The sequence below is a fragment of the Gracilinanus agilis genome, chromosome 2 (genome assembly GCF_016433145.1).
Source record: "Gracilinanus agilis isolate LMUSP501 chromosome 2, AgileGrace, whole genome shotgun sequence".
Classification (NCBI taxonomy): domain Eukaryota; kingdom Metazoa; phylum Chordata; class Mammalia; order Didelphimorphia; family Didelphidae; genus Gracilinanus; species Gracilinanus agilis.
The window spans coordinates 399,819,259-399,846,501 of NC_058131.1; the positions used below are offsets into that span (position 1 = coordinate 399,819,259).

Sequence of the window (27,243 nt, forward strand, 5' to 3'; positions counted from 1 at the left end):
AGAAAAAGAGAGAGAAAGAGAGAGAGAAAGAGAGAGAGAGAGAGAGAGAGAGAGAGAGAGAGAGAGAGAGAGAGAGAGAGAGAGAGAGAGAATATTCTAAAGAATTTACCCTAATAACTAGGGAAAAGGAGTAGAGGAAGTAATAAATGCTTATTGATTGATTGATTGATTGATTGAAAAGGTGGCATTTGAGCTGTACTTTTTAAGAAGAAAGGGATCCTGTTCCAGATATGGGGGAATTACTAGTAAAGGCTCCCAGGAAGGAGATGCAATGTTGTATTCAGGAAACAAGGAGCAGGACTTTTTGCCTGGAAAAGAGAGGAAGTGGAGGAGAATAATCAGAAATACTGATGGAAAGGTACAGGTCGCCAGATCATGGAGGGCTATATAAAGGCCAAGGCTGAGGATTTCATCCTATTTCATCTTTTCATCCTAAAGACCATAATGGAAGCTGAACCAGATCAATTGCTCTCTTCAAATTCAAAATGTGATAAACTTGAGTATCCTTATTCCAGCAGCTAGAGGTGTCCACTTGAACAGAAAGACACATATTTCAACGTGGGCCTGAAACCTACTTCAAACCAACAACTTCCCAACATAAATCTACTCTGGTTCCAGTTTTTTTCCTTATCAGTCCATAGATGGAAAGACAGATCTCAGGCATGCATTTTGCACAATTCTGATGGAGGGTGTGCACACCAAAATCTACACAAAAGACTGACACATGCTCAGTTTAGAGAAATACCTGCCTGTGCCATGATCAACAACTACCCATTCCCACATGCATGCCATGACCTCTAAACAGATTCTGTGTGCAGACATATTCTTTACCAGAGGAAAGGCCCTTGAATGGGTCTCAGCAAGTTATGGGAATGATTACCACACTTCCCTAAGGCTCCTGTTCCAACAGGTTTTTCCTGTTTCAGATACTTTTCACAGGATCATTTGCTCAGTTTTCTTCAGTTTATTTATTTATTTTTAGCTATGGAATAGTCCAAATCTATAGGAAATGCTGAGTGCCTTGGTAAAGAGAACAAAATGAGGAACCATTGGCACAAGCAGCAGCTGCCTCCTTTCTGATGATGTTCAGTCTAAAGGGAAGGGTTTAAAATAGGAAATAGTTCACAGCTGCTCTGAACAGGGGCACCATTCCCTGGTCATCACCAGGGGCATGTTCTCACTACAGAAATGTAATCGATTTTCCAATGTGATTTGTTCTTTACAGTCTGGTCTTCTTCGTACATTCTGCATTTAATCGATTTCAGTACCATTAAAAGGAATGAAAAACACCCACATTTAATCGAATACAGAATCCACCTGCAAAGTGAATTTTCAATCCTCTAACACCCTTCTGGTGAACAGCAGATGGGCTTCTATCACTTTACCCTTAATCAGGTTAAGCCCAGGAGCCCGACATGTTGGCTGAGGTAAGACTCTCCTACATGGCAATTAATTTTTCTTGCCTCCAATTGTGTCCCTTAAAATGTAAATAAATTCTCTTAATACCAGGGATGCAGAATCACTGGTCACCTGAGCAAATATTACTCCCTTCCCTGCCACTGCTTCTTCTTTTTCTTTCAATCCTTCCATATCAGCGTTTCTCCTCCCAAGTTCTAGCCCAGTGCTTTCTATCTTTTCTTTTCTTTTCTTTTTTTTTTAAACCCTTAACTTCTGTGTATTGACTTATAGGTGGAAGAGTGGTAAGGGTAGGCAATGGGGGTCAAGTGACTTGCCCAGGGTCACACAGCTGGGAAGTGTCTGAGGCCAGATTTGAACGTAGGACCTCCCATCTCTAGGCCTGGCTCTCAAACCACTGAACTACCCAGCTGCCCCCTGCTTTCTATCTTTTAATTATGTCCTTTGAAATTCCCATTATGTACCTTATTTTAGAATGTTTCCTCTCATACACATTCCATATTCTGACAGTAATGGAGACATGGCTCTTCCCAGAAGACAGTGGTACCTGGTTTATCTTTAACCTTCATATTTTTTCATATCTCCCAATACACTTGTGCAAAAGGAGAAATAGGAATGCTTTCCTGCTCACCACTGGTACCTTTGATTTCTCTGCAAGCTCTGTTCAATCCAAGGTATATCACCCAATCCCCAACTCTGTGGGAAAGAAGTGCCAGCACCCAAGTCTTTCTCCCTCCCTTCTTGAGTTCAGCATGTAGTTCACAGTTTTCCTTCCCACCACAGCTCCAGCCCCTAAGCTAACATATTTCAACATCCATACAGATAGAAGTTCCTACAAATACTCTGGCCTCCCAGGTCATCGACTTCCTCAACTCCCAAGACCTGCATCATGCCAACACTGCCTTATGCAGGGATGATCATAATCTTGATCCCACCATCATACTCATCTAGGGTCAAAAGCTCCAAAGACTCCAAAATTCCCCAATACCACTATGACTGTCTGTCATTCCATCTTTCCCCATGCCTCATTCATCCTAAAATAACTTTTTGTCCTCACTTTAATCCCTACATCCCTTACACTCACATAAACCATCATCCCTGCTCTGACTTTACTTTCCTCTCCTTCCAATCTTGAGCCAATAATGAACAAAATCAGTATTATAATCTTTATTTTGGAATTCCTTGCCCCCCTATTCTACAGTGGTTGGTTGGTTTCTCTGTTTAAAACCCTTCCCCACTCCAATTCAAACTTCACTCAGCTGCCAAAGTGATCTTTTATTATTATTATTTTTAATTTAAACCTTTACCTTCTTAGAATCAGTACAGGGAATTAGTTCCAAGCCAAGAGTGGTAAGGGCTAGGCAATGGGGGTTAAGTGATTTGCCTAGGGTCTTAACTAAGACATGACTGAAACTAGATTTGAACCCAGGACTTCCCATCTCTAGGCCTGACACCACATAGTGTGTTCCCAAAGTGATCTTCTTAAAGTGCAAGTCTGACCATTTCACTCCTCTAACTCATTCGACTCTAGTGGCTCACCATCACCTTCACAATCAAATAAAAAATCCTCTATTTGGCTTTTCAAGCCCTTTAGAACCTGGGCCCTTTCTACCTTCGTAGTATTCTTAGAACTTCCTCCTCTCCGCCTACTTTACGGATAATTCATCTCCCAATTCTGGGCATCTTCACTGGCTGGCCCCCATACCTGAAGTCTCAGCCAAAATCCCACCTTCTGCAGGAAGCCTTTCCCTAGTCCTCTTAAATCTAGTGTGTTCCTTCTGTGGATCACCACCAATTTATCGTGTACATCTCTTCCTCGGTCCAATTTGTTTGCATGTTGTCTCCCCCCACTGGACTCTGAGCGCCTCGAGGTTCTGCTTCTGCTTCTCTTATTATCCCCAGTGCTTAACAGTACCTGGCACACAGTAGGCCGTTAATAAATGTTCATTAAGCAACTCTTCCCTGGATTTTTGTAACTGTCTTACTTTGGTTCTCTCTTCTTGTTTGCTCACACCTCATTTTCCTTTGCAGGTTTATTATACATGTGCTACTTGTTTACCCCAAGGTTCGGCCCTGGGTCCTCTTCTCTATCTACATTCACATTCTAGATGATTTTGTCCACTTTCATGGACTCAGGTAGCCCTAGGAATGACTGCCAGATATATATAGTTGGCCTAAGTCCCCCGTGACCTTCCAGGCTTGCAATGACCACCTGCCTATTTTCAATTGCATGTACAGTATGCATTACAAACACAAAACATCCACCCAGAACTCATCATTTCTCCCTCCTCCTGACTTCTCTATTGGACATCACCATCCTTCCAGCTACCCAAGTTCACAGACTTTGAAAGATTCTCAATTCTTTACCACCACACACTCTACACATCAATCATTAATTAATCAATTGCCAGGCAATGTGCTAGATTTCTAGACAGAAGTACAAACAATGAAACAATACCTTCTTGAAATAAGTTTACATTCTAGGAGCTAATATTAATAAAGAACTGTAAAGTTCTTTCCATATTGTATGTTCTTTGATACTTTTCTTTTTTTGAACCCTTACCTTGTGTCTTAAAAATCCATATTAAAAATTTAAATTTAAAAAAATCAATACTAAGTATAGTTCCAAGGAAGAAGAGTGATAAGGGCTAGGAAGTTGGGGTTAAGTGAGTTGCCCAGGGTCACATTGGTAGGAAGTATCTGAGGCCAAATTTGAACCCATCCCATTCCATCTCCCACCTCCAAGGATGACTCCCTATCCCCCGAGTCACCTAGATGCCCCTCTAGCTATTATGTCAATGAATCAGTAGCTAAATTGTGCTGATTCTTCCCTCCACATCATTTCCACTCCATTCATGGCCATCACCTTAGTTCGGGCTATTATCACCTCCTTGTTAGTCTACAAGTCTGATCTCTCTGTACTCTGATTCATCCTCCATCATTCTTTTATTTTTGAGGAACTGCAGGGGTTTCCAGTGATCTCTGAGAGCACACATAGACTTTTCTGTTTGTAATTTAAAACACTTCATAATCTGATTCCAATTTACCTTTCTTTATTATCAATTATTCCTCTTCAAGCTCTCTAGGCAAAAACTAGACAATCTGTTAATCCTTGTGATTTTTTCGTATCCTATCTTCATGTCTGGAATATACTCTTTCTTTACCTTTAGAGAATTTCTAACTGCCACTCAAGTCTGCCTCAGGTGTTATTTCCTACATGATCTCTTACCTGATTCTCCAGCAATGGGTACAACCCCCAAAGAAATTACTTTTCATTTTCTTATATACTGCTTCCTCCGCACCTCCCCCCCCCAAAAAAAAGGTTTTTTGAGATTCAGGATTATTTTTTTTCATCTTTGTAACTCAAGTGCTTGGTATCGCAGTACCTGGCACATTGTTGTTGCTGTTCTTACTGCCCAGTCAGGGTGAACACAGCACCAGGCCTGGAGAGAGGAAGACCGGAGTTCAAGTTTAACCTTAAAACACTTATTAGATGTGAGACCCCAGACAAGTCACCTAATCTATTTGCCTTAGTTTTCTCAGCTGTAAAATAAGCTGGAGAAGGAAATAGCAAACCACCCTGGTATCTGTGCCAAGAAAATCCTGAAAGGGGTCACAGAGTAGGAAGGGGCTGAACAACATCAAAAACCTGGCACAAAGTAGGTCCTTGTCGATTGATTCAAGGACTCATTTGCAAATTATCCACTTCATGGATTACCAAGAGATAATATTTACTCTCTACCCCCTTTGCCCTCCCTCTCTTCCTCCTAATTTCAAGCAGGAATTATAAACTAAATTGAATATCAACTGAAACAAAATATAATTAAGATAGCAAATTTAATGGTGTTGGGAAATCATACGATATATTCCAATGTCAAAACTGAAGCAACTTTTCAGTTCTATGTTGGTCTGCAAAACCTGTACTGATATTAATAACACATTGGGATCACTGTTACAACTTGCTAAGGTAGAGGGGGGGAAAATTTCTGTTGGGGGAAAAAAAATAAGTATATTAGGCAGCATGGACAAATTCTGAAGGGATTTTCTCCAAGCTATTTTTCATCTTGTATCTCTCCTCCACAATCAGCCAATCCACCTTAAATTTCCAGATAAGAGGCAGCCAGGAAATAGAAGTGTCTGGGGCACACCACAGTAATTCCAACCAGCCTAATCAGGACCATTTGTCTCACACAAGATGGCAAATATCTCGAGAATGAGTTACAGTGCAGTGGCCTCAATTCCCTCCTGCCTTGCGGCCTGGACAGCCTGCATTGATTTTCAACCAAAAGTAGAACATTCTTATTTCTCTGAAAATGGTACATGGCTAGTGTTCTTTCAATCCACTTTATGCACCAAGGTCTTCTCCTGCTATTAGCTGTTCTCTGCCCTTGAGTTACCCTGAGGGAACTGGTCACTTGTTTACACAAGAATCAGGTTTTATAAAATGAGAACCTGGCCATGCCCAACAAGCTTCCTACAATAATCTTGGGGGCTAACTAGCCTCAGATGACTCATTAGACTCATAGGCCAAATATTGATCTGCACTGATCTCAGGAGTCCTGGGAGGAGGAAGCATCCTAGTACCCCTGCAAGGACAAAATAAACATCAAGCCTGGTTGAAATTTTGTAACATGGTGGTTGTTACTGCAAAAATTTGCCCTACCACCCCTTTATCATGAAATCTTGGCTACCAAAGAAACTGCAAGCTCTCAGTCCCTGTCACTGGCTCAAACTCAACACAGACCATACCTTAATGTGTAAAACATGCCAGGAGGCAGCTGGCAGTGGGGTCAGTTAAAAAACCAGGCATTTCTAGCCACATCACTGAAGAAAAGAAGTTGGGAATGCCTAAGCCATATACTGTTTTGCCCTCCATGTTTCTAGTTGTGGGATGTTAAGGGGCCTTAGAATGGTGGGCTGGCTAAGAAAAGACTCTCAGTGAAAATACTGAAGGAAATCTATTATCCAGGGATAATGAGAAAGACTACAGGGATTTGGAGTAAGAATTCTCCAGTTCAAATCCCAGCTCTGTTACCTATTATGTGACCTTAAGTAAGTGACTCTTCCCTCTCCTATAAAAAAAAGGAAAATGGAACTAAATGGTCTCTAAGGATCAGTTCAGCCCCCAGTTTTCCCCTCAGCCTCAGTTTCTTTCCCTGTAAAACAGGGATAATAAAGACAAATCTAAATCCCCCTGACTACTTAGGAAAGGCACATCCCATTCTAAGTGTAGAATGGTGAGGAGAAACAAGAGAATGTTTGAGAAAATGCAGCCCATCTGAAAACCTCTGCCCCTTCAGAGGTGCAAGATAGCACACCATCTGACTATTCTTCTGCAAGGGTGTTACCTCTCAACTAAATATATTTCAAGATCATTGCTGGCAATGGCTGCTCTGTTGAACACATGACTCCCACAGAAAAAACAAGGCAGAGAAAGTTAGCACCCATCGGGAGCTAGAGTCACCCCAGATCACCTTGTCTATGGCTCTCTTCAGAAAAGTAACAGCCATAGAAGTCTTTCCTAGAGGAGGGAGAAAAAAAAAAAAAGCAAAGAAAGAAAGGGGCATGAGGGGGTGGAAATAATGTAGGAGGAGGAGTAAGTCATCTGCCGTTTTATCTGTCAGTCCTGGCAGGCAAGGATGGAAAGCTTGAGATGAAGGGATGCTCAGCTGACTGCCCCGAGAGCCAGAGAAGCATGGTGCATGGGAGGCCAGACTAAAACGCCTATTAATGCCTTCACTCCTTCTCAGGTTTAAAAGGGGAAATGTTCTATTTATAAGCCATGAACCAGTGGGGACCTGGCAGCAAACAGATGGCTGTGATCCCAAAGGGATCCTATTTACCGCCGGTGTTCCCCCTCTTCCTCTTAAATCAATGGTGTCTTAATTGTGATGAAACTCCTATGAAAGCCTAGATATAAGTGAAAGAAAGTTATGGGTTTTTTTTCCTTCTTTTCCCTTCTCTCCTTCACCACTTTCAAGGGGTAGTCTGGCATCTCACTGGTCCTTTGGGAGGTAATGAAGCCCATAAAAAACTTCCATCAAGCTATTTCTTTCCTCCAAAGATCTCTAAGAATTGCGTGTTTAAAACAAAACAAAACAAAACAAAACAACTATGATAGAGGAATCACTTTGATCAGTGGTGTTGCCATGGGTCACTATTCAAATCAACAAGATATATAGGAGAATCTTGGGGCAGCTAGGTGGTTCAGTGGATAAAGAGCTAGGCCTGAAGATGGGGGGGGGGGGGGGTCTTGGGTTCAAAATTAATCTCAGATACTTCTTAGCTATATAACTCTGGAAAAGTCATTTAACCTCCACTGCCTTGGAACCAATATTTAAGATTGATTCTAACACAAAAGGTAAGGGTTTAAAATATATTTTAGTATGCATATATTTATCAATTATATGTTATCACATATTAATATTATATAAGACAAAAGATAAGGATTTAAAAATATTTTTATTATGTATATATTTTTCAATTCTGTATATTGTCATATATTAACATTATATATAAGACAAATGGTAAGGATTTAAAATATATTTTATTATGTATATATTTGTCAATTATATATAGTCTTATATTACTATTTTATATATAAGACAAAAGGTAAGGATTTAAAATATATTTTGTTATGTATATTTTTTCAACTATATATATTGTCTTATATATTAACATTATATATTGTCATATATAAGACAAAGGTAAGGGTTTAAAATATACTTTATTATGTATATATTTATCAATTATATATTGTCATATTAATATAATATTTAAGACAAAAGATAAGGATTTAAAATATTTTCATTATGTATGTTTTTTCAATTATATATACTGTCATATATAAGACAAATGTAAGGGTTTAAAATAAATTTCATTATGTATATATTTATCAATTATATGTTGTCATATATTAATATTATATATAAGACAAAAGGTAAAGATTTAAAATAGATATCACAAATATAAGAGAATCTTGCCGGTCCCTCCCCACATACATCCCCTATACAGAAAATGGCTCTCAGAAGATGCCTCGGAGGAGCCTGCCCTAAATTACAGCCTTAAAAGGAGGAGCATGCACTGCTGAAACACTCCATAAAGCTGCTTCTGTTTTGTTACCTAATCCTTGTAGGAGTGCTGCAGGCCAGGTTAAGGCTCAGAACCTGCTCCCTAGAGAGCAAACACAGAAACGTGACTCTTGGGTTGCCAGCCAGGAAAAGGGGAAAAAAGGACTGAATTTTCTCCTAACTCAGGCAAATGGCTTTTTTTTACTGGTGCCATCAAGATTTAGAGCTAGAAGTAACCTTCGTGGCCTTCTAGTTTACCCTTTTCATGACAGTTAAGGAAATTGAGGTCAAGAGAGAGGTTAATTGACTTAACCAAAGTCATATGAGTAATAAATAGTAAAGCAGGGATTAGAATTCAAGACTTCTGATTCTAAACTCATTTCCTGCCCCATTAAGTTCATTAAGGAGGTATGAAGAACAGAACTCCTGAGTATATGTTCTGGCACCCAGAAGTCAGAATTACTGATCCTGCTCCAAAGGGTCTACCCAGGTCTAAGGCAGCTCTGTAAACCCAATTTCATCTAGAGGGAGGAGAATCTTAACAATAAAAGCCTCTAAGGGCATCTGGGTGGCTCAATGGGTAGAGAGGCAGATCTGGAAATGGGAGATCCTGGGTTCAAATCTGGCCTTAGACACTTCCCAGCTGTGTGACCCTGGGCAAGTCACTTACCCCCCCCCCCCCCATGGCCTAGCCCTTACCACTCTTCTGCTTTGGAACCCATACACACTACTGATTCTAAGGTAGGAGGTAGGGATTTAAAAAAAAAAAAAAAAAAAACAAGTAGAGAAGACAGCTGAGGCACCATGTGGAAGTTCAGAGAGTCAGAATGTTACAAGTCCATGGATTAACTTGGAGGGACCTTCTAATTTGGACATTTGGGAAGGCCCCATGATCTTTATGAGCAATCCTTTTGAATATGCATGGTCCTGTGGCCCTGGCGGAAGGTCAAAGACTGACTCAGAAGATCTTACTGCCATTTCTACTTGTTTTACTGGCTAGATTAGGACAAATCATTTCCATTTTCTCAGATTGTTCCCTTCACAGGGCAGTGTCACTAAGGTTAATGATATATTGGCAAAACCCAATAAGCTTCTTGGAATTTTTTGAATGCAATGAATTCTCATGGTGGAATTTGTACTTAACAGGAAATGTGGAGGGCATCAAGGTAACTCGGTGGATTGATAGCTAGACTGGAGGTCCTGGGTTCAAGTCTGACCTCTGATACCCTCTACCTGTGTGACCCTGGCTAAGTCACTTAACCCCCACTGCCTAGCCCTTACCACTCTTCTGCCTTGGAACCAATACACAGTAGTGATTGTAAGATGGAAGATAAAGGTTTTAAATAAATAAAAGGAAATTTAGAGGAGAGAAAAACAAGTCAAAGGATGAAAGTAAATTTTTAGCTGCTAAGTGAAAAGAATATTTCCACCCCTTCCTTGAATTTGAATTTGATTTTTAGACTTTATTCCATCTTTTACATTTTCCTGCATCTCAATATGCACATAGAAGGCCTAAAGTGTCTTGACCAAGAGGACCATTTCTTCTGCTTAGCTTTGTTGTCTGTATCATAAGCTGATTATAAACAACTAAAGGGCAGGGGGGGGGGTGCTTCTTGCTGCTTGCTCCATTTTGTTGAGGGTCAATTTTGGGTTAGATCAGTTATTTCATGGGAATCAGGAAACTCCCTGCCAGGAAAGTCGCTGCCACTCCCAAAGAAGGCTGGCGCGTGCTCTCCGACTTGAGCCTTTTCTTCAAGAGGATTGTCTAGAGTACTCAAACCAGGTCCCAGAGCTATGACAAACTGGAGGTAGGGTTTGAACCCAGGCCTTCCTGGCTTCAAGAGAAGTTCTCTATCCATGACAACCCGTTCCCTAAAAGTATTTTACTAAGAAGCTTGTAGACATGAGACCTACAAAAGGGAAGTTAATTGCACCCTCATCCCCGAAAGGTCTAAGGAGGGTGTAAGTGGAGAAAAGGTAAACAAGGCATGAGCAGAGCGACATGACAAAGTTTTTCTTTTTGACAGACAAGGTTGGCCTTGGCCTCCAAGTGAGTAAGGAGGCAGGCCCGGGGCAATCTGGGCATGTTTCTTGGACTGGAATAGATTGAAGCTACAGAATTCTAGTCAATAGCTGCCCTGAGGAAAGCAAAGCCACGGAGCTGAGATTAAGGGCTATATATCACCGCAGAGGGGGAGTCTGCAAGAGGGCTACTGCTTGTGATACTCATTTCTGTAAACAGGCTAAACATGAATAGGTAAGAAGGCTGTGACATTTATTGATGTCGACTAAATCCTAGGCCTGGAAGGAACTCTACCTCGGGCTATGAGAGTTTGTCCTTTACTAATTCTCCTAAATTAATCCTATCCTCTCTGAAAAACTTTTATAGCTTCATGACTGTTCCTCACGTGGTGTTATAGGAAAATAGCAGGCTGGTGGCCTGTCCCTTCTCTCCTTCCTATTTCCTTCAAGCTACTCTTTTAAAAACAGAAACAAACAAATAAACAAACTTAAAAAAAAAACTGCCTAATCCTCACACAGCAACTTCATTTCCAGCTAAAAAAACTGGGAAAGGCAAGTTTAAATGTATCACTACAGTAAGATAACAAAGTAAAACTATGATGGCAGGGATGCTTAGCCAAAGTTCAGCCCTGTGCTTCTTGGAAGTCATTTTTTTCTTCTTTGAGATTCAGATTTTGTGAACTGAAAATCACCTTTTCTCCCTCCTTCTAGCAAAAAGGCTTTTTCTAGTCTTCCTTAATCTTAGTGTCTTTCTTCTGAGATTATCTCCAAATTACTACCTAAATTGTGTGTGTGTGTGTGTGTGTGTACATACTTGCGTGACGTCTGTCTTGCTTATAGATGATTATTTGGGGTCTCCCAGTCAGTCAGGCAATGAATATTTATTAAGTACCGATTGTGTCAAAACACTATGCTTAACACTGGAGATACAGAAGATGACAAAAGGCAATCCCTAATGTCAAGGAGCTTACAATCACCATCATTGGAGAGTGTGGCCTTTTTGAGGGCAAGGACTACTTTTTGCTTTTCTTTTAGCACTTAGCAACATGCTGGCACATACTAAGTGTCTAACAAGTGCTTATTGATTTTACCTGACTCATTGAGATTAGAAAAAGAATTAGAATAAGATAAAGAATTAGGAGAAAATGGAAAGGAAAAGGATCACTGAAAGAATTTGGCTTTCCAGACACTCTTCTTGGGATGAGTCTTCTTGGTAACAAATTTCTTGGTGAAAGGATGACAGTAGTGGCAAATGAAATCAAGGGCTGTTGTTTTATGCTTTGGTGGTGGTGGGGGGGTGCTTTCCAAATACCATAATTGTAATTATATGGTGATATTTTCTTCTTAGTTATGTGGCAGTTTTAAAAACAACACTCAACAGATCCCATTCATGATGCTATTTTCCATACATACATTTTCTCTCTCTCCCTCCCTGCCTTCCCCCTACCTCCCCACCCCTATTATATTTTATATCTAGGGAGACCTGGGCCAATTAAAAGTGGCAAATGAAGGCTAAAATTTAGGGGTCCACATCTAGGTGCCATTTCTCAGATGACTTTTTTCTCTTTGTCACTAAACTGAATATAGCAGCTAGGTGGCTCACTGGATGGAGTGCTGGACCTGGAGGTAGGGAGATCTGAGTTCAAATCCAGCCTCAGACTTATTAGTTGTGTGACCCTGAGGGCAAGTCATTTGACCTCTATTTTTAATCCACTAGAGAAGGAAATGGCAAACCACTCCAATATCCCTGCCAAGAAAACCCTTTAGACAGTATGGTCTATGGAGTCACAAAGAGTCAGATACAACTGTATAACAACAACAAAAACATTGAGATCCTGAAATAAAACTTTTGGACTCAGATCCCTGCTGTTTCCTTTCTTGGAATTTCTGAAGTGGAAAAGTGAACAGGAATGTTAAAAGAGCCAGTAAATGTCATAGACACCTTACCTCTGAGAGTTCTGATTATAGTAGGTAGAGTGGGTGTAAATGGGAGAGAAAATACCCATGAGAAACAAGATGAAAGATTCTTTAGTTTAACCAGAATGCAGATCACATCATAAAACAAAAGTTGTTTAATAGTAAAGAATCTAAATTCCTAGAAAAAAGTCTTCACATATGCAATTATTTTAGGTAGAAGGCATTTTTTATGCTTCTCTCTTATCTGCCTCCACCTTTTGATCTAGCAAAGAATTAATCACTAAGCAAAAGATGATAAATTGCCTGAATGAAAAACAGTAATAATAACAATAACTCACATTTATCTAGCACTTTGAAGTACACAAATTCCTTTCCCAAGAATAATCTATGAGTCAGATAAGACATGAATTACTGTTCCCATTTTATGGAGCAGAAAATGGAAATTCAGAAAGGACAAGGAATTCACCCATATTCCCTACATCCAGGCTGTAGTAGGGTTCAGTACTTTAGGAAACTACATAGTGTCAGAAAATGAGCTGCCCACGAAGATGGGCCAGTCAGAGATTCTACTTCTATAGGGTTGTTGTGAGGCTCAAATGAGATCATATATGGAAAGTGCTTTGAAAACCTTAAAGTGATTGGCAGCTATTATTATAATGCACTTTCTCCAGATTTAGGAGAGATGGCAATAGATCATAGGCACAGATTTTCCGTTTAATGGCATCTATTCATAGCTACTCCAATTTTTCTCCAAGGCTTTATTTATTACAGTAGCAGTACATCCCAGTCTGTAGGGATGATTTACCTTCTCTTCCCCACCTCCCACACTCTTCCTGCATATTTCTATTCCATCTCCATCCTCATCACTACCAAGAGGGAAATAAAGTACCTCCCCTAATAGTTTAAGCACACCCCAAGCTGGTTGTCACTGGCAGTTAGCAGTAATGGTCCTGAACCTTGGAAGGAAGGGAAGGTGTGTAGGAAATTTGAGCAGATTATATAACCAAATATGGTGATGTTTACCCAATTTTTAAGATTATAATTCATACACCTAAGGGTTGGAGGAAACATGTTCACTGATCAGTATTACTACAGTTATTTACTCTTCCTGACATTCTGTGAGGTTAGAAATTCAGGGAGCTCTATGCCACACAGAGCTGCCACAAAGAATAGCTAATACTTTTCCATTAATTATCAATAGGAAAGATCAATCCCCTGCTAACTTTCCAGACATAGGCTGAATTAATGGAAATTACATATTTAAAATTTTTTTGGTGGGGAAGGGATTCTCGGGTTTGCTTGGTGTTTTGTTATTGTTGGGGGTTTTTAAGGGGTAGGGTGGAGCAAAAGGCTTCTTATTTTTGCATAAGATGTTATTCAAACAAGGAAAGAAGAAAGATATTTCTTTGAACTCTTGCTACCTAAAAGGAATCTGGTTTTACTCTTTTCTGTGGGATTGAAGAAGAAATTTTATGGTCCTATCTCTGTGAGATCTGAGACAATTGCTTCAGAGTTCAGAGTCTGAACACCTAACTCATACCAGTTGCAATATGGTTATACTGAACCCATTATCTTCAAATGAATTTCAGTGTCCTTTGACATTTTGTTTAACCAGGAGACAGAAGAAATAGGACATTATGAATTAGTCAGTCTGAAGGAACTTTCAAGATTCAGATCTATTACAACATAATTCTGCACCTTCATATTTCTTTCTCCCCACTTTAACAAAAAAAAAGGGGGGGGGAGAAGCATTATGCGACTAAGTGAGTTATTATTTCTTCTCCTGATCTTGTGAGCAAAGCCATGCAGGCGGCACATTAAGTTTGGACTTTAGACATGGGCTAGGTCTCCCACGAAGATAGGTATTATTAGATTAAGTGATGTTAATGGTGAGTGAAGCTCGAATAAGCAAAATGTTGCCTTCCAGTATGTTTCATACTGCTTCTCTGATACTACTAGCAAGAAAAGAAGAGAAAGAAACATTTAATACTCCCAAAATTTGTCAGAGCAAAATTTGGCATGCTCACTGCCCCTCCTGGTGTTCGCACAGGGAGTAGCAACCACTGTTTCAATAACCACCCAAGTCCCAAGCCACAAAAAACTTCCAAAGGTGACATACTTACTTCCTTCACTCTGAATGTCTTTGTTTGAGTTGTAGACCTAGAAAAGAAAAGTGAAATCTTAACTATTTTGATTTGAGAAAGCTAGCTTGCATTCACTGGACAAAGACACCCTAGTAACTCCTTATAAGTTTGCTCCCCATTCCTCAACTTTGGAGGCAGTTTTCAACCATATGTGATATAGATTCCAATGTAGATGATAAAAATGTCCATTTTTATGGGTATATCCCCAGAATACTACAAAGAACCTTTAAAATCAAGGATTTATGATAATCAATGGAGGGTTATGCATTCTGTCCAAACCATGGAAATGGAAGAGGAAAGGACTAACAGTCAGGATTTTAGGAGTCTTAACTCTCCTTTGTAAGACGCCCTGTATGGCTTTAGATTCTGAGTCTACCAGTAATAACTCATATGGCCTTATTTATATGGTCTCCGAGACAGATTTCAAGTTAAACATCTAAATTAATAAAACAATCACAGGCACATGAACAATGGTGGCAATCTCAAACAGAATGGATCATTGCTAGTCACAGGTTGATTTATAAAACCACAAATTAAGATGTTCTGTGTTGTACTGTACTTCCATTTATTCTGTTCAATATTTCTCAATTACATTTTAATCTGGACTAAGCAGTATAGGGAGTTTTATAGGCAGTCCTGGGGCCTCCAGTATGACAGCTCTGTACCAGAAATCACCAAGAACTATGAGGTCCTTCCTTATACAGGCAGAAGGAAATGAAACTGCTCAATTCCCTTGAGCTCTGAAAGTCAAAAAGATTTTCTTGAGGGACCCAAGAAAACTAGCCATAGGCATGGTAAAGTAGAAATAAAAATTAAATCAGTAATATGTGATCGATCAAGTAATGTGATAGGGCTATGTTTGGGGTTTTAATGTTAAAGGATCACGCTATTGCAGAACACAAAAATAGGTTTTAAATAATGATATATGTACAATCCAGTGGAAATGCTTGTTGGATTCGGGATGGGGGGAGGAAAGAGTGGGAGGGGCATGAATCATGTAACTATGGAAAAACATTAAATATTCTAAATAAAAAGGGGAGGGGGGGATTAAAATTAAATAATTAAATCAGCAGAGATAACTGTGTTCTGCTCCCAATTCTGTCATGTATCAGATCAAAATCTTTCCTTTAGCTCTTATCATCTAAAAATGAGGGAATACCAGCTAGACTGCCCAAAACTCATAGGGCAATTATGGGGGACAAAAGTTTACCAACATTGTAAGAGTGTTTGGCAAACTGTAAAGCTCTATAGAAATATATGTGCATAAAGACATGTATATGCACATTATATACAATAAGCACATGCATAAAAATTATACATATATACATATATCTTTAATTCATCTAAATTATGATTGCAGGCTCCCTGGATGAAAAGCTGGCTTGCAGGAAAATCAACTGCTTAAGATTTCTGGGAATTTCCATTGCCATTCCTACTGAATCAGGAAGGGAAATGCTCATTTCCATCAGTAATGCAGGGAATGAAATTGATGGTGGCATATTTCCCATCTAAGGGCTATGAGAAAGGAAATTATGGTCATCAGGTCTCACTAATCTTCAAAAATTTATTGGGGAAGAGAACAGTTCTTAAGATTTTTTTGCCTGTCTTCTCTAGGGAGTGTAGCTGTTAGTCTGGGCTTCTTTTACTCAGTAAGAAGCCTTCATTCCTGAGTTCCTAAGTGCAGACACCTTCTAGCTATACTAAGCATTAGAATTAAAACGAAAAGCAAAAACGTGGTTTAGGATATGATTTAACTAAGAAATGAGGTACTCTTTCTTTGAGATTTCTTATGCATTAACCTTCATCTTGGAAGATACTAGTATTCCATGTGTAAAAGAAGCTTGGTTAGTGAGCTGAAAACTCCTGGAGACAGATGTGCTTGGGACTTCTATGGTTAGGCCATTAATCAATGCCTGGTTTAGGTAAATGAGCCAAAGAAAATTAGTTTTGAAATGGAGCTAACAAAGCATGCAAGCCAGGATTAGAAGTGAATGGTTAGGCTAGGATAATTGAAAAAACAGGGAAATAGACTAAAAAGATGCCAAGAACTCCAGAGGTGATATTCTCCCTCTGGACATTCTCCCATGTTGCCATCATCTCAAACCATGGCACATCCAAAGATTCAACAAATGAGGATTGCTGGCAAAGAGTCATAAATGTTTTCTATACCAATGAGAATAAGACCTGTCCATTTACTTTTTTTTCTTTTCTAAATTAAAAATCCTTACCTCTCATCTTAGAATAAATACTGTAAGTTGGTTCCAAGGCAGAAGAGTGTTAAGGGCTAGGCAACTGGACTTAAGTGACTTGCCCAGGGTCACCTAGCCCATTTAAGAGAAGAAAAGAAGTAATTTGCTCTGGGAAAAGAGAATCAAATAGTTCTATGAATTCCTCCCATGAGATTAAGCAGAGAACCTGAGATCTGCTAAGTTTTTAATTAATTTGATATCTGATGCTAATAATAATAGCTAGTATTTACAAAACACTTTAATGTTTGTGAGCACATTAACAAACATTAACTTGTTTTATCCTCACACTAGCCATAGGAGGTAGATACTATTATTGTCCTCCTTTTACAGATGAGGAAAATGAAGCTAAGAGAAGATAAGCATGTGAGGCAAGATCTAGATTCAGATCATTCTTCTCCAAGTCCAAACTCTATCTGTTGTGCCACCTAGCTGTCCTAATAAGAGCACAAATGACAATTTCTGTCTCAAGAAGAAAAATGATTCTTGATCATGATTTTTTATCATTAACATCAAAATTCAATTCACTCAAAATAAAAGAAAAAGAAATCCAATTCACTCTAAACCAAAACATTCAGCACTAAAAACAAATGATTCAGCATTCACTATATTCTAGAATATAGTGCTAGAAATAAAAAGACCCACAGGAAAAAATAAAAACCTTCTATTTGGGATTTCAAGATGTGAACACAGATTTTTTTCAAAGCTCATGCAAATGAATACAAAATAACTAAATAGTGTAGAGAACTCTAGCAACGAAGGGAAGGAGAGAGAGGAGAGAAGAGAAGAGAAGAGAAGACAAGAGAAGAGAAGAGAAGAGAAGAGAAGAGAAGAGAAGAGGAGTGTGTGTGTGTGTGTTGGGGGCAGTGAATCAAAATGTCACAAAATTATTGTCAAAACTTGTTTCTACATATAATCAAAAGGAAAAAAAAAATAAATGGACACTTAGAGGTCTGCATTCCTAACCACAGATTTATGGGCCTTTTGCTGAGATGCTTTAATGTCTCCATCTTGCTAGGAAAGTGCCTGACTCACCAGGTTTCAGTTCCAGAGTGCTTAAGCATACTTTGGTGCTCCTTTAGGGATCCTCTAAAAAAGTATTTTCCAAAATGGGTAGCTTGACCCAGGTGTATAGCTAATGTGCCTGGGGAACATGCATTAAAATCCTGTCTATAGTAAACACACTTTTTTAAACCGCTTCTCTGAATAAAATCATTTAGTTTTTACCATATCAATTAACTATTTAGTTACTAGATGTTAATGTCAGTATAATTTTTTTCAACCCCTTAACTTCCATAGGCAGAAGAGTGGTGAGGCAGTTGGGGATAAGTAACTTGCCCAGTATTACACAACAAGTAAGTTTCTGAGGCCACATTTGAACCCAGGACATCCCATCTCCAGGCCTGGCTCCCTATCCACTGAACCACCTAGCTGCCCCTAATATAAGTATAAAATACTTAGATATAAGTAATAGAAATATAACTTATTCCAGATAAAAGGCTTCCAGAAGGAAGATCTTATTTATTTAGGGTTTGAGATAAAGCACAGTGACATGTACACGTAACTTGATAACAATAATAGTTTGTTATATATGTCTATATTGTATACATTGTCTCCCTTGAGAGAATGTAAGCTTCTCAAGGGCAGGGAGTGTTTCTTTTTTGTCTTTGCATCAACAGTGACTGGCACACAGCAGGTGCTCAGTGAATGATTGCTGACTGATGGAGGAGGAGGAAGAGGAGGAAGATGAAAGCAGCAGTGAGACAGTGTGAGGAAAAAAATGAGTCATTTAACATAAATAATTTGTCCGAGGTCATAGCAAATGAGATTAGGAATAAAGTTGAAGCTTCCCAATTTCCAAGCTGAGACTTGGAAATAATACTATAAGCTAGCAGTGAGCAGAGAGAAATCACTCTGTATTCCTCAGGGGCAATCAGAATAGAGAGCTGATGCTGCAGATAAACATAAAGGCAGAAGACTTGTGCTTTTGATACAAATCATGGTGAACTGCAATTTTCTGAGCTCTCACCCAGAAGCTACAACAGGAACATAATTGGAAAAATCAAACAAGAGTGGAGACTCTTCACTGGCTTCCTCTGTATTAACTCTAGATTTGGCAATAAATTCTGTTCATAGCCTCAACCAATCCAATTTACATGTCCCTAGAGAAGGGAAATAGTCTACATATTATTCTAGTTCCTGAATTTTGTTCTACTAGTAACCTTTATTAGGGGCAGCTGGGTGGCTCAGTGGATTGAGAGCCAGGCCTAGAGACTGGAGGTCCTAGGTTCAAGTCCAGCCTCGGACACTTCCAGCTGTGTGACCTTGGGCAAGTCACTTGACCCCTACTGCCCACCCTTACCACTCCTGGGCCAAGGATGGTCCCTAGCCCGGATGAAAAAAGGAGGAGGGTTGGGCGTGGAGCTAGCAACCCCACCCTGTAAAAACTACATCTGCTAAAGAAACTGCAGCCTAAAGTAGGGGCAGCTGGGCTAGCTCAGTGGATTGAGAGCCAGGCCTGGAGACGAAAGGTCCTAGGTTCAAATCCAGGCTCAGACACTTCCCAGCTGGGTGACCCTGAGCGACCCATTGCCTACTGGTTGTGGCCCTATGCTCCTAGAATGGAGTCCCAGGATAAAAAAAAAAAAAAAAAAAAAAAAAGTAACCTTTATTACATCATTATAAAAAACTTACCAAGAAAACACACAGAAAGACTTATGGGAATTTTTTAATATGAAAGAAGGCAATGATGTGATTGTGCTTCTGGGGCACTAATAGAGAAAAGATTTTGGCCCCATTTGTGACCTGTTTTAGCCTATAGAAGTTAACAAGTCACAGGACACAAGAAAACAGGTTGGAACTGAGGGGTAAGCTTTTGTAAAATGGTTTCTTCCAACCCTCACTATTTGGGGAGTGGAAATTAGGCCAAATGCCAATTTCTATCTCAAGAGAAGAGATGATGGTCCTCCAGTCAAAAGACACCCTATACTTAAGTGGAATGTCAGAGGTTGGGAGCTGGGTACCTGGACCTTTAATCACAAAGGCATTTCTGACCACAAAAGGTCTGAGTCATGGAGCTTTCCTATTAGTACTTCTTGCCACTGGCCAAAAAGAGGAAATGAAATGGTTAGAGCACAGTGTTTGACATAATGTTGTTACTTATTACATAGAGGTTCAATGAATGAATGAGCAAGTCAATCAATCAATCAATCAATCAATCAATCATATTTGTCAATTAAGGCCAATGATTACTCCTTTCCCTTCAACATCTATCCCAACTTCCCTCATCACCTTTGAGATTCTGTCCTAAAATTTAACTGATTAAGTTTAATTATTTATTTATTATGATTAATAAAAAATACAACTGGCAATAATTGTTAGTTTTGAGACAATATCTTTTCTTGAATTTTGTTGTTTTTATCATCATTCTTTTATAATAATCATTAGAGAGGCAGACTGATGTATCTCACTCGTCTTGAAGAATCTGGATTGGACACCTATATATCTGGAGCTCAGGAGATGAAGTCTACTATTTTACTAATATACAATATATATAAAGAATATAAAGAACTCAGGAGGATACAAGATTTTATAGAAGCAGAGCTCATCTTATTCTGTTTATTTCAGGGCTACTGAATCCTCAAAGTCAGTTGTTTTCTTTGGTCTTTTCACTGCATTTTTGTTCTATACACAGTGGGAGTTGGTAAGTGCTGCAGAATGACTAAGTCTGGTTAGAACGCAACCATCTGTATCTAAAGCTGATTATTTATGATACACATAGCAATAGATCTTATTTGAGTAACTAGTAGGTAGTCAACCACAGAGAAGAGCCACTTAAGATATGTACTGGTACAGATATTCTGTGTCAAAAGTGCTACTGACAAATAGAAAGATTTTATTCATCCTTGTATGAAGTTAATAGAATCATATTCTATGAAATTAGAAACCAAAGGTTATATTAACAAATTTCATTTTTAAAAAATTATCTCCATGTAAAGCCCCAAATGCTAGTACTTAGGGAGAGAGAGACAATATCACTCTCCTCGAAGAGCTTATAATCTAACCATAGAAACCCATATAGGATTAAAAGGGGTGAAGTATTTGAACTGAGCCTAGAATCTAGGATGGGTGGGCAGGAGAGAAGAAGAGTGAGAGGGGTAACAACAAAAAGCAAGGCATTAAATAAGGCAAGACACATGCCAGGGAATATATGGGCTCAGGCGGCATCCCATAGCATTAGACATCTTCTGGTGCACTTAATAAATGCTTGTTTGGCAAGTATATTATAATTAAAAAACCAATAAATTCCAGCTATGAGAGGCCATTAGCACCCCAAACCTTAGAGTAACTCAGGGAGAACTTAGGGGTCTCAAAAGCAACCCAAGACTCATTATCATTCCCAAGGCAGGAATGAGGAACTGTCTAAGGATGAAATGGAGAGGGTTGGAGAAAGGTAACTATTTCTGCTCTGGAAATGCTCTAGTAACTGCTCTGGAAGTTCTAATCCTGGTGGATTCCAAATGAATCACAGAATTCCTGAAGGTATCTAAACCCAGAGTAGGATGGAAGAACCTAAAAATAACTGAATTGTCCATGGATTGCCAGGTAAACATAAAATGGCATCCCAAAGTGGCTATAGGACCCCTTTTTCCTTTCTCTAAGATGGTTCTGGTCCACAAAACTGGGAAGGCACCATAGGGTTGGAGTACTCAAAGTTAGTGATGACAAATGGCATTTTCCCTAGGATTGCAGGGGAAAATTTCTTAAGGTCTCAGTCTTCCTTTGGCAAATGATACTGTAAAAAATTCCCCAAGACTATACATCTCAAGGACACATCATTTTAATCCACAGCTTCTTGCAGAAGGCCCCTGTTCACAGGTCAACTAAGGAAGCAGAATTTAAAAAGCACTGGTTTTGGGGTCGAAAGACTAAGATTCAAATCCCACCTAGATCCGAGGCAACTTAACCTCCCTGGGTCTTGCTGACATCATCTCTAAAATGAAAGGGCCTTGGACAGATGGACCCTAAGGTGTTTTTTTTTTAAAGTTCTAGTTCAATGAAACTGAAATCTATTCACACAGCTAAGAAAAATTGCCTCCCTTCCCTCTTCTCTCCAGTCGATGCTTCATACCAGTGCCACAGTAATATTCATTATGTATAGACAGACCTCTGCTCAAAAATCTTCAGTGGATCAGTTCAAACTCTTTTCTGTGACATTCAAAAACCTCCCTCCATACAACTAGCCCTCCAAATATCAAACTGTTTTGGCCCCTAAAATATAACTGTGTTCCTCTGTATTTTGCTCACATTATTCCCTAAAATTGAAATATCTTCCCCTCTTCCTTTTCAACTCTTATCCTGTTTCTCCTTTTCAATCCTCTTCTGATTCCTTCATCAATATAGTTAGGTCCTGATGAGCATAAATAACAAATCCCCTGTGGTTGCGTGGATTTGGATTCACACTATTCACACTATATTATTAAAGTAACAATTCAGTAAGATGTGGCAGCTGGTTCAGGACAACAGAGATATGTAGTGTGAATTCAAATAATGCTACTACTTCAGGGGAATTCTTTATTCATACTCATCTGGAATTGGTTATAATAATAAATCATGCCACTAGGGACTTATATAGCATTTTGTGCTGTGATTTTCCAACACACCCAATATATACAGCTGTGTTTTTGTGAGTTATCCCACACACCTATTATGCTAAATTCCATAAGAACTTTCTCTGTCTCTTAGCCCCAACCACAATGTTTTACACACAGAAGGCTCTTAATACATCTATTAATTGATTAAATAAAATTAAAGAAGAAGGAAAAAGAAAATACGTCACAGACTGAAAAAAGAGACCATTTATTTCCATATCGTCAGTACTGGGCACTCATTCTGCATCTCTCTGCAGTCTTCAAGTATTTTCAGCAATGGATTTACCGAATGAGCATTGAAGGGATAGCCCGTACTACAATGTTGTCAACATGCTAGCAAATAATGAAAAGACATGGTCTTTCCCCACCTCACTCAATTTTACAAAAAGAACAAAAGAGATTAGATAAACAACAGAAATATGGAATTATAATAAAGGAAGCAATTATTAAAGCTCTTTGTGGGGGTGCTGATAGTAGACACAGGGGATAACAAACAGCTTATATTCAATTAACATTAAATTCTCTGTGCTTAAACAGACTAGGCCTATGTGCAAATCTATATTCAGTGTTTAAATAATCATAACATCTTTAATTATTTTTCCATTTTCAAACAGTTTCTCTCCCTCTTAATTCCACCTCCGTAATGAGGAGAAAAAAAGGGAAAATGAAACCCTTGTAACAAATAAGCACAGTCAAGCAAGACAAATGTGCATATTAGTCCTCCTGAACTGTCTGTCTCATCCTCCATGTTAGTTACCCCTTATCAGTCTGGAGGTGGGTGGCATTCTTAATCACTGACCATTTGGAATCATAGTTAATTATTGTTGTGGAGACCAATCTTAAAATCTTTCAAAGTAGTTCTGAGAGCCAGCTTAATTTAAGAGAGGAACATGGACTTAAAGGCCATCTAGTCCAACTCTTTCATTTTACAGATGAAGAAACTAAAGACTATAAAAAGTGAAGTGACTTGTCTAGAGCCACTTAGGTTAAAACTGACAAAACCCAGACCCAAATTTGTGTCTCCTGATATGTTGCCTATCTGCTGGCTTTTCAACTACACTAGGCTAGAAAAAGCATAGACCAGAGAACTCCGACATTAAAATGTCATTATGTGTGGGACTGTGATGAAAAGTTAGAGTTGAGCTTGGGAGACATGGACAGTATCATCAAAAAATTGGCATAGATAGGAAGTTTCAGAACACAATGAAAGGTAGTTTATTATTTTCAGGGAATGGCAGAAAAAGAAGGAAGGGAGAGGAAAGGGTGGGAAGTGGGGAGAGAAAGGAAGAAGGGAATGGAGAGGAATGAGAAAAAAGAGAGGAGGGGGAAAAGGGAAGAGGGAGGAAGGAGGAAGCCTTGGAGAAACAAATAGAAAAGACACTTCCTACTCAAGGAGCTAATATTCTAAAATAAAGAAATGTTCTATGTAGAAGGTTTCAGCTGTAAGTAAGAAAATGCTCCTATGGGTACAATAGCAAAACCAATGGAAATGTATCTTTAAAGTCATTTTAACAGATAAAAGTTGTTTCTGGTGTTTGAATCATCAGTGCCAAGAAGTGCCAAGAACTTTCTTTTCTGGACCAGGAGCTGTGGCTGCTTAGAAATTGAGGAATATAGCATCCATAGTCACATATGCAATGGAGGTTGCTGGAAGGAGGATTGGTGCTTTGGGGGAGTGGGTACCAAGAGAATTACCATTCATGGAGCTTTGGGATTTCCTACCCACTGTCAGCAGTTAGTCAACAGCTGGAGTTAATAGTGGCAAGATGTCACAAGTCCATTCTCCACAGAGGCTGTTTCCCCCAGCAAAAAAACCATAGAGCAATTGGATTGGTCATCTGAAGGCCACTGTTATTCCTAAGGATCTTAGTTTAAGAGTCTTGAGCTTTCTTTCTGCATCTTTGGGAAGGTAATAATGGTTTTAGAATGAGTGGCACTTGCCATGTCCTCATTATCCCCCAAGGTATCCTACTGCTTCTGCTAGGCTGGCCAACTTATCTAGTAATAGTTATTAATCATTAATTGTATTCACAGTTTCTTCAATTGTTCTAACAATTACGTAGTACTTTTAAAGGTTTTTTATACCTCATTGGATCTTCCTTTCATGAAAAAGGAGTAGATGGAGATCAGCCCTAAATATTTTGGTTGAAAAACAGACTGAACCATATGGACTCTTGAGGTGCATTCTATTATGCTGAGATTATTCAAGTTAATTAGGGAGTGGTTGAGGTAAAATCAGAGATTGCTTTCTGTAGGAGATGACTTGAGATGAAATTAAAAGAAGGGGAAGGATGTGGTAGGTTGTCAGGAAGAGAGAAGTAGTTCCTCATTGTGCAGACATTTGGGGGAAGAAAAAGAAAATTGTGTAAGGAAAGGCATTCTTGATGATTAAGGAAAATAAATAACATTTTTCCTGCCTCTGCTCTCTAGGCACTAATACAATCTCTCTTGCCCTAAACTGAGTTTAGTCTGGTGCTAAGAGAGAGGTTAAAAGGAGGCCTTTTGTTATAGTGTATATAAAAGAAATATAGCAGTTGAGAGTTACCTAAAGTTTGTTCAATGGTCAGACACTATTATTGTTAATAATATCTAACTAAGTAGGAAGCAATGCCCCAAGCAGTTGATAGAAACAGAAACCCAAGATAGACCCTGCTCCCAAGGAGCTCACATTCCAACCCAGGGAAATGACACAGAGCTAAGCAAAGATACCAAGAAAAATAAAATGTAACTGCTGAGTTTGAAAAATTTACAAAACTCTCCTGGGACTCAGCTTCCTCATCTATAAAATGAGAAGACTGAACAAGATGGTCTCTGAGGTCCCATTAGGTACTTGATCTTTCACACCATGATCATCTCACATGTTTCAGGCTTGCATCAAGAATTAGAAAAATCTCTGGAGTAATGGGAGGGAGGTAAGGAAGGAAAGAGGATAGTGAGCTGAAAAATATCCTATTTGCCAACAACACTTTAAGAAACTATAAATGGGGTCTCCTCCTCCAACTTCAATTTCTGGCATGTCCTATTCTTCTCAATTCTACAAATATGTATTATGTATCTATCTACCATGTGCCAGTCACTGTACTAGGTTCTCAAGATAGAAAGACAAAAACCTTTTTATTAATATTTGCTGCCCTAAAGGAGCTTACATTTTACTGGGTTGGGGAAGCTCGTGGGGGAGTAGAGAAGAGATACAACACATACCTAAATGAGTGTAATATAAAGTAGAGGGCAAAAAAGTGACCCAACTAAGGCCAAACTAGACCGCAGATTAAATGCTGCAGAAAAATCTGAAAAGGGGAGAATACTATGAGGTGAGTAAGTGAAAGTTTCAAGGAGGATCAGATGCCTGAGCTTACTGTTGTTGAAGATAAAGATTGTGAAAGTCAGCAATAAGGACGGAGGCCGTTCTCTTCAATCAACCTCAGTTGGAGACTTCAGATCTTTCCCTTCTCTGACCACTTCTTTAACTTTATCATTCATCCTACACAAGTCAGCTGGAATGTTTTTGCTACATTCTCTTGTTTTTACATTTCTGTGGCTAAATCTCATTTTTCCAACAAGACTATAAATCTTGAGGACATGAAATCTTAAGCTTAAAAATCTTAAACATGAGGACAGAAATCTTAAAACTTCTTTTGCATCCAATGTGGCATACAACACTGTGTAAGGGACACTATAGGCAGATATTTGATGATGCTTGGAGTCAGAAAGACTTGAGTTTCAAGCTTGTATCAGACACTTTTTAAGCTACATGTGGGCAAGTCATTTAGCCTCATTTTTCTCATCTGTAAAATGAGGATAACAGCACTTACCTCACAAGGACACTGTATGGATCAAGTGAGTTAAGTCATCTCAAACTTCAAAGTTACTACCGGATGTTAGCTATTAATTGTGTCAGTGAGTGACAAGGGGTTAAGTCAGAGTTGTTGCCATCTTCCGCCACAGTCTAGACCCATGAAAAAAAATGAATCATGGGGATCTTATTGGACAAGTTGTCTTTATACTAATACATCCAAAACGTGAATGTGTTTCTGTCATTGATTCACTATGCTACAGTCATTTCCCCTTCTGCAAAATGAAGGGGTTAAACTCTATGATGTCTAAAGCCTCCCATACAGCTCTGTCCTGTGGTCTTCAGAAAGGGGGCTGTGAAAACTCATTCTGCTCCTTCTTCTCTGTCAGAAATCTCAAACCAGGCTGTTTGAACTCCATAAAGGAAAAGGTGACGCAATCAAACTGTAATATGAGTGGATTAGTTAAAAAAAATTTTTTTCCTTAAGCTGGGTGAATTAGGTATTAAAGCAATACCTTTTGGCTTACTAATACAGACTGTTGAGGATTTCCACCCCCACCCCCCTTATTCCTTTTGATTTGTGGGCTGTAAAAACACTGTTGCTATAGTTATGATTACAGGAAGCTTTGTTTTTTGACCCTAAGAAAAACTCCAACTCAAGTCAGGATAACTGACTAAATAGACCACAGTAGATTGTCAAAGGGGCAGGACCTATCAAATTCTTTCAGGCTTTAGCAGGAACCAGTATATTTTGGGTAACAAGCAAGCAACAAGAAAAGGAAACTGTGCAACATTAGGCAATTTCCTTGAATTTCATATTCAGAAATCCTCAAAACCCCTATGAGTAGTTTCCCTAGCTTTTAACTCAAGATTAGATTCGGGGCCAAGAAAAACAGAAATTGAACCCACACACCCACACCCCGAGACACACACACACACACACACACACACACACACACACACACACATACTCTCTCTCTCTCT

General features: G+C 39.1%; 1 protein-coding gene across 1 annotated transcript in view; it reads right to left on the reverse strand.

Annotated features, from left to right (window-relative positions):
* The window catches only part of ARHGAP26 (Rho GTPase activating protein 26), a 552,571-nt gene that overhangs the window by 207,424 nt on the left and 317,904 nt on the right, over positions 1-27,243 (reverse strand). The window contains exon 9 of the mRNA XM_044659871.1: positions 14,549-14,585. Within this exon, the coding sequence (XP_044515806.1) occupies positions 14,549-14,585 (37 nt within the window). The remainder of the gene's footprint in view (positions 1-14,548; positions 14,586-27,243) is intronic.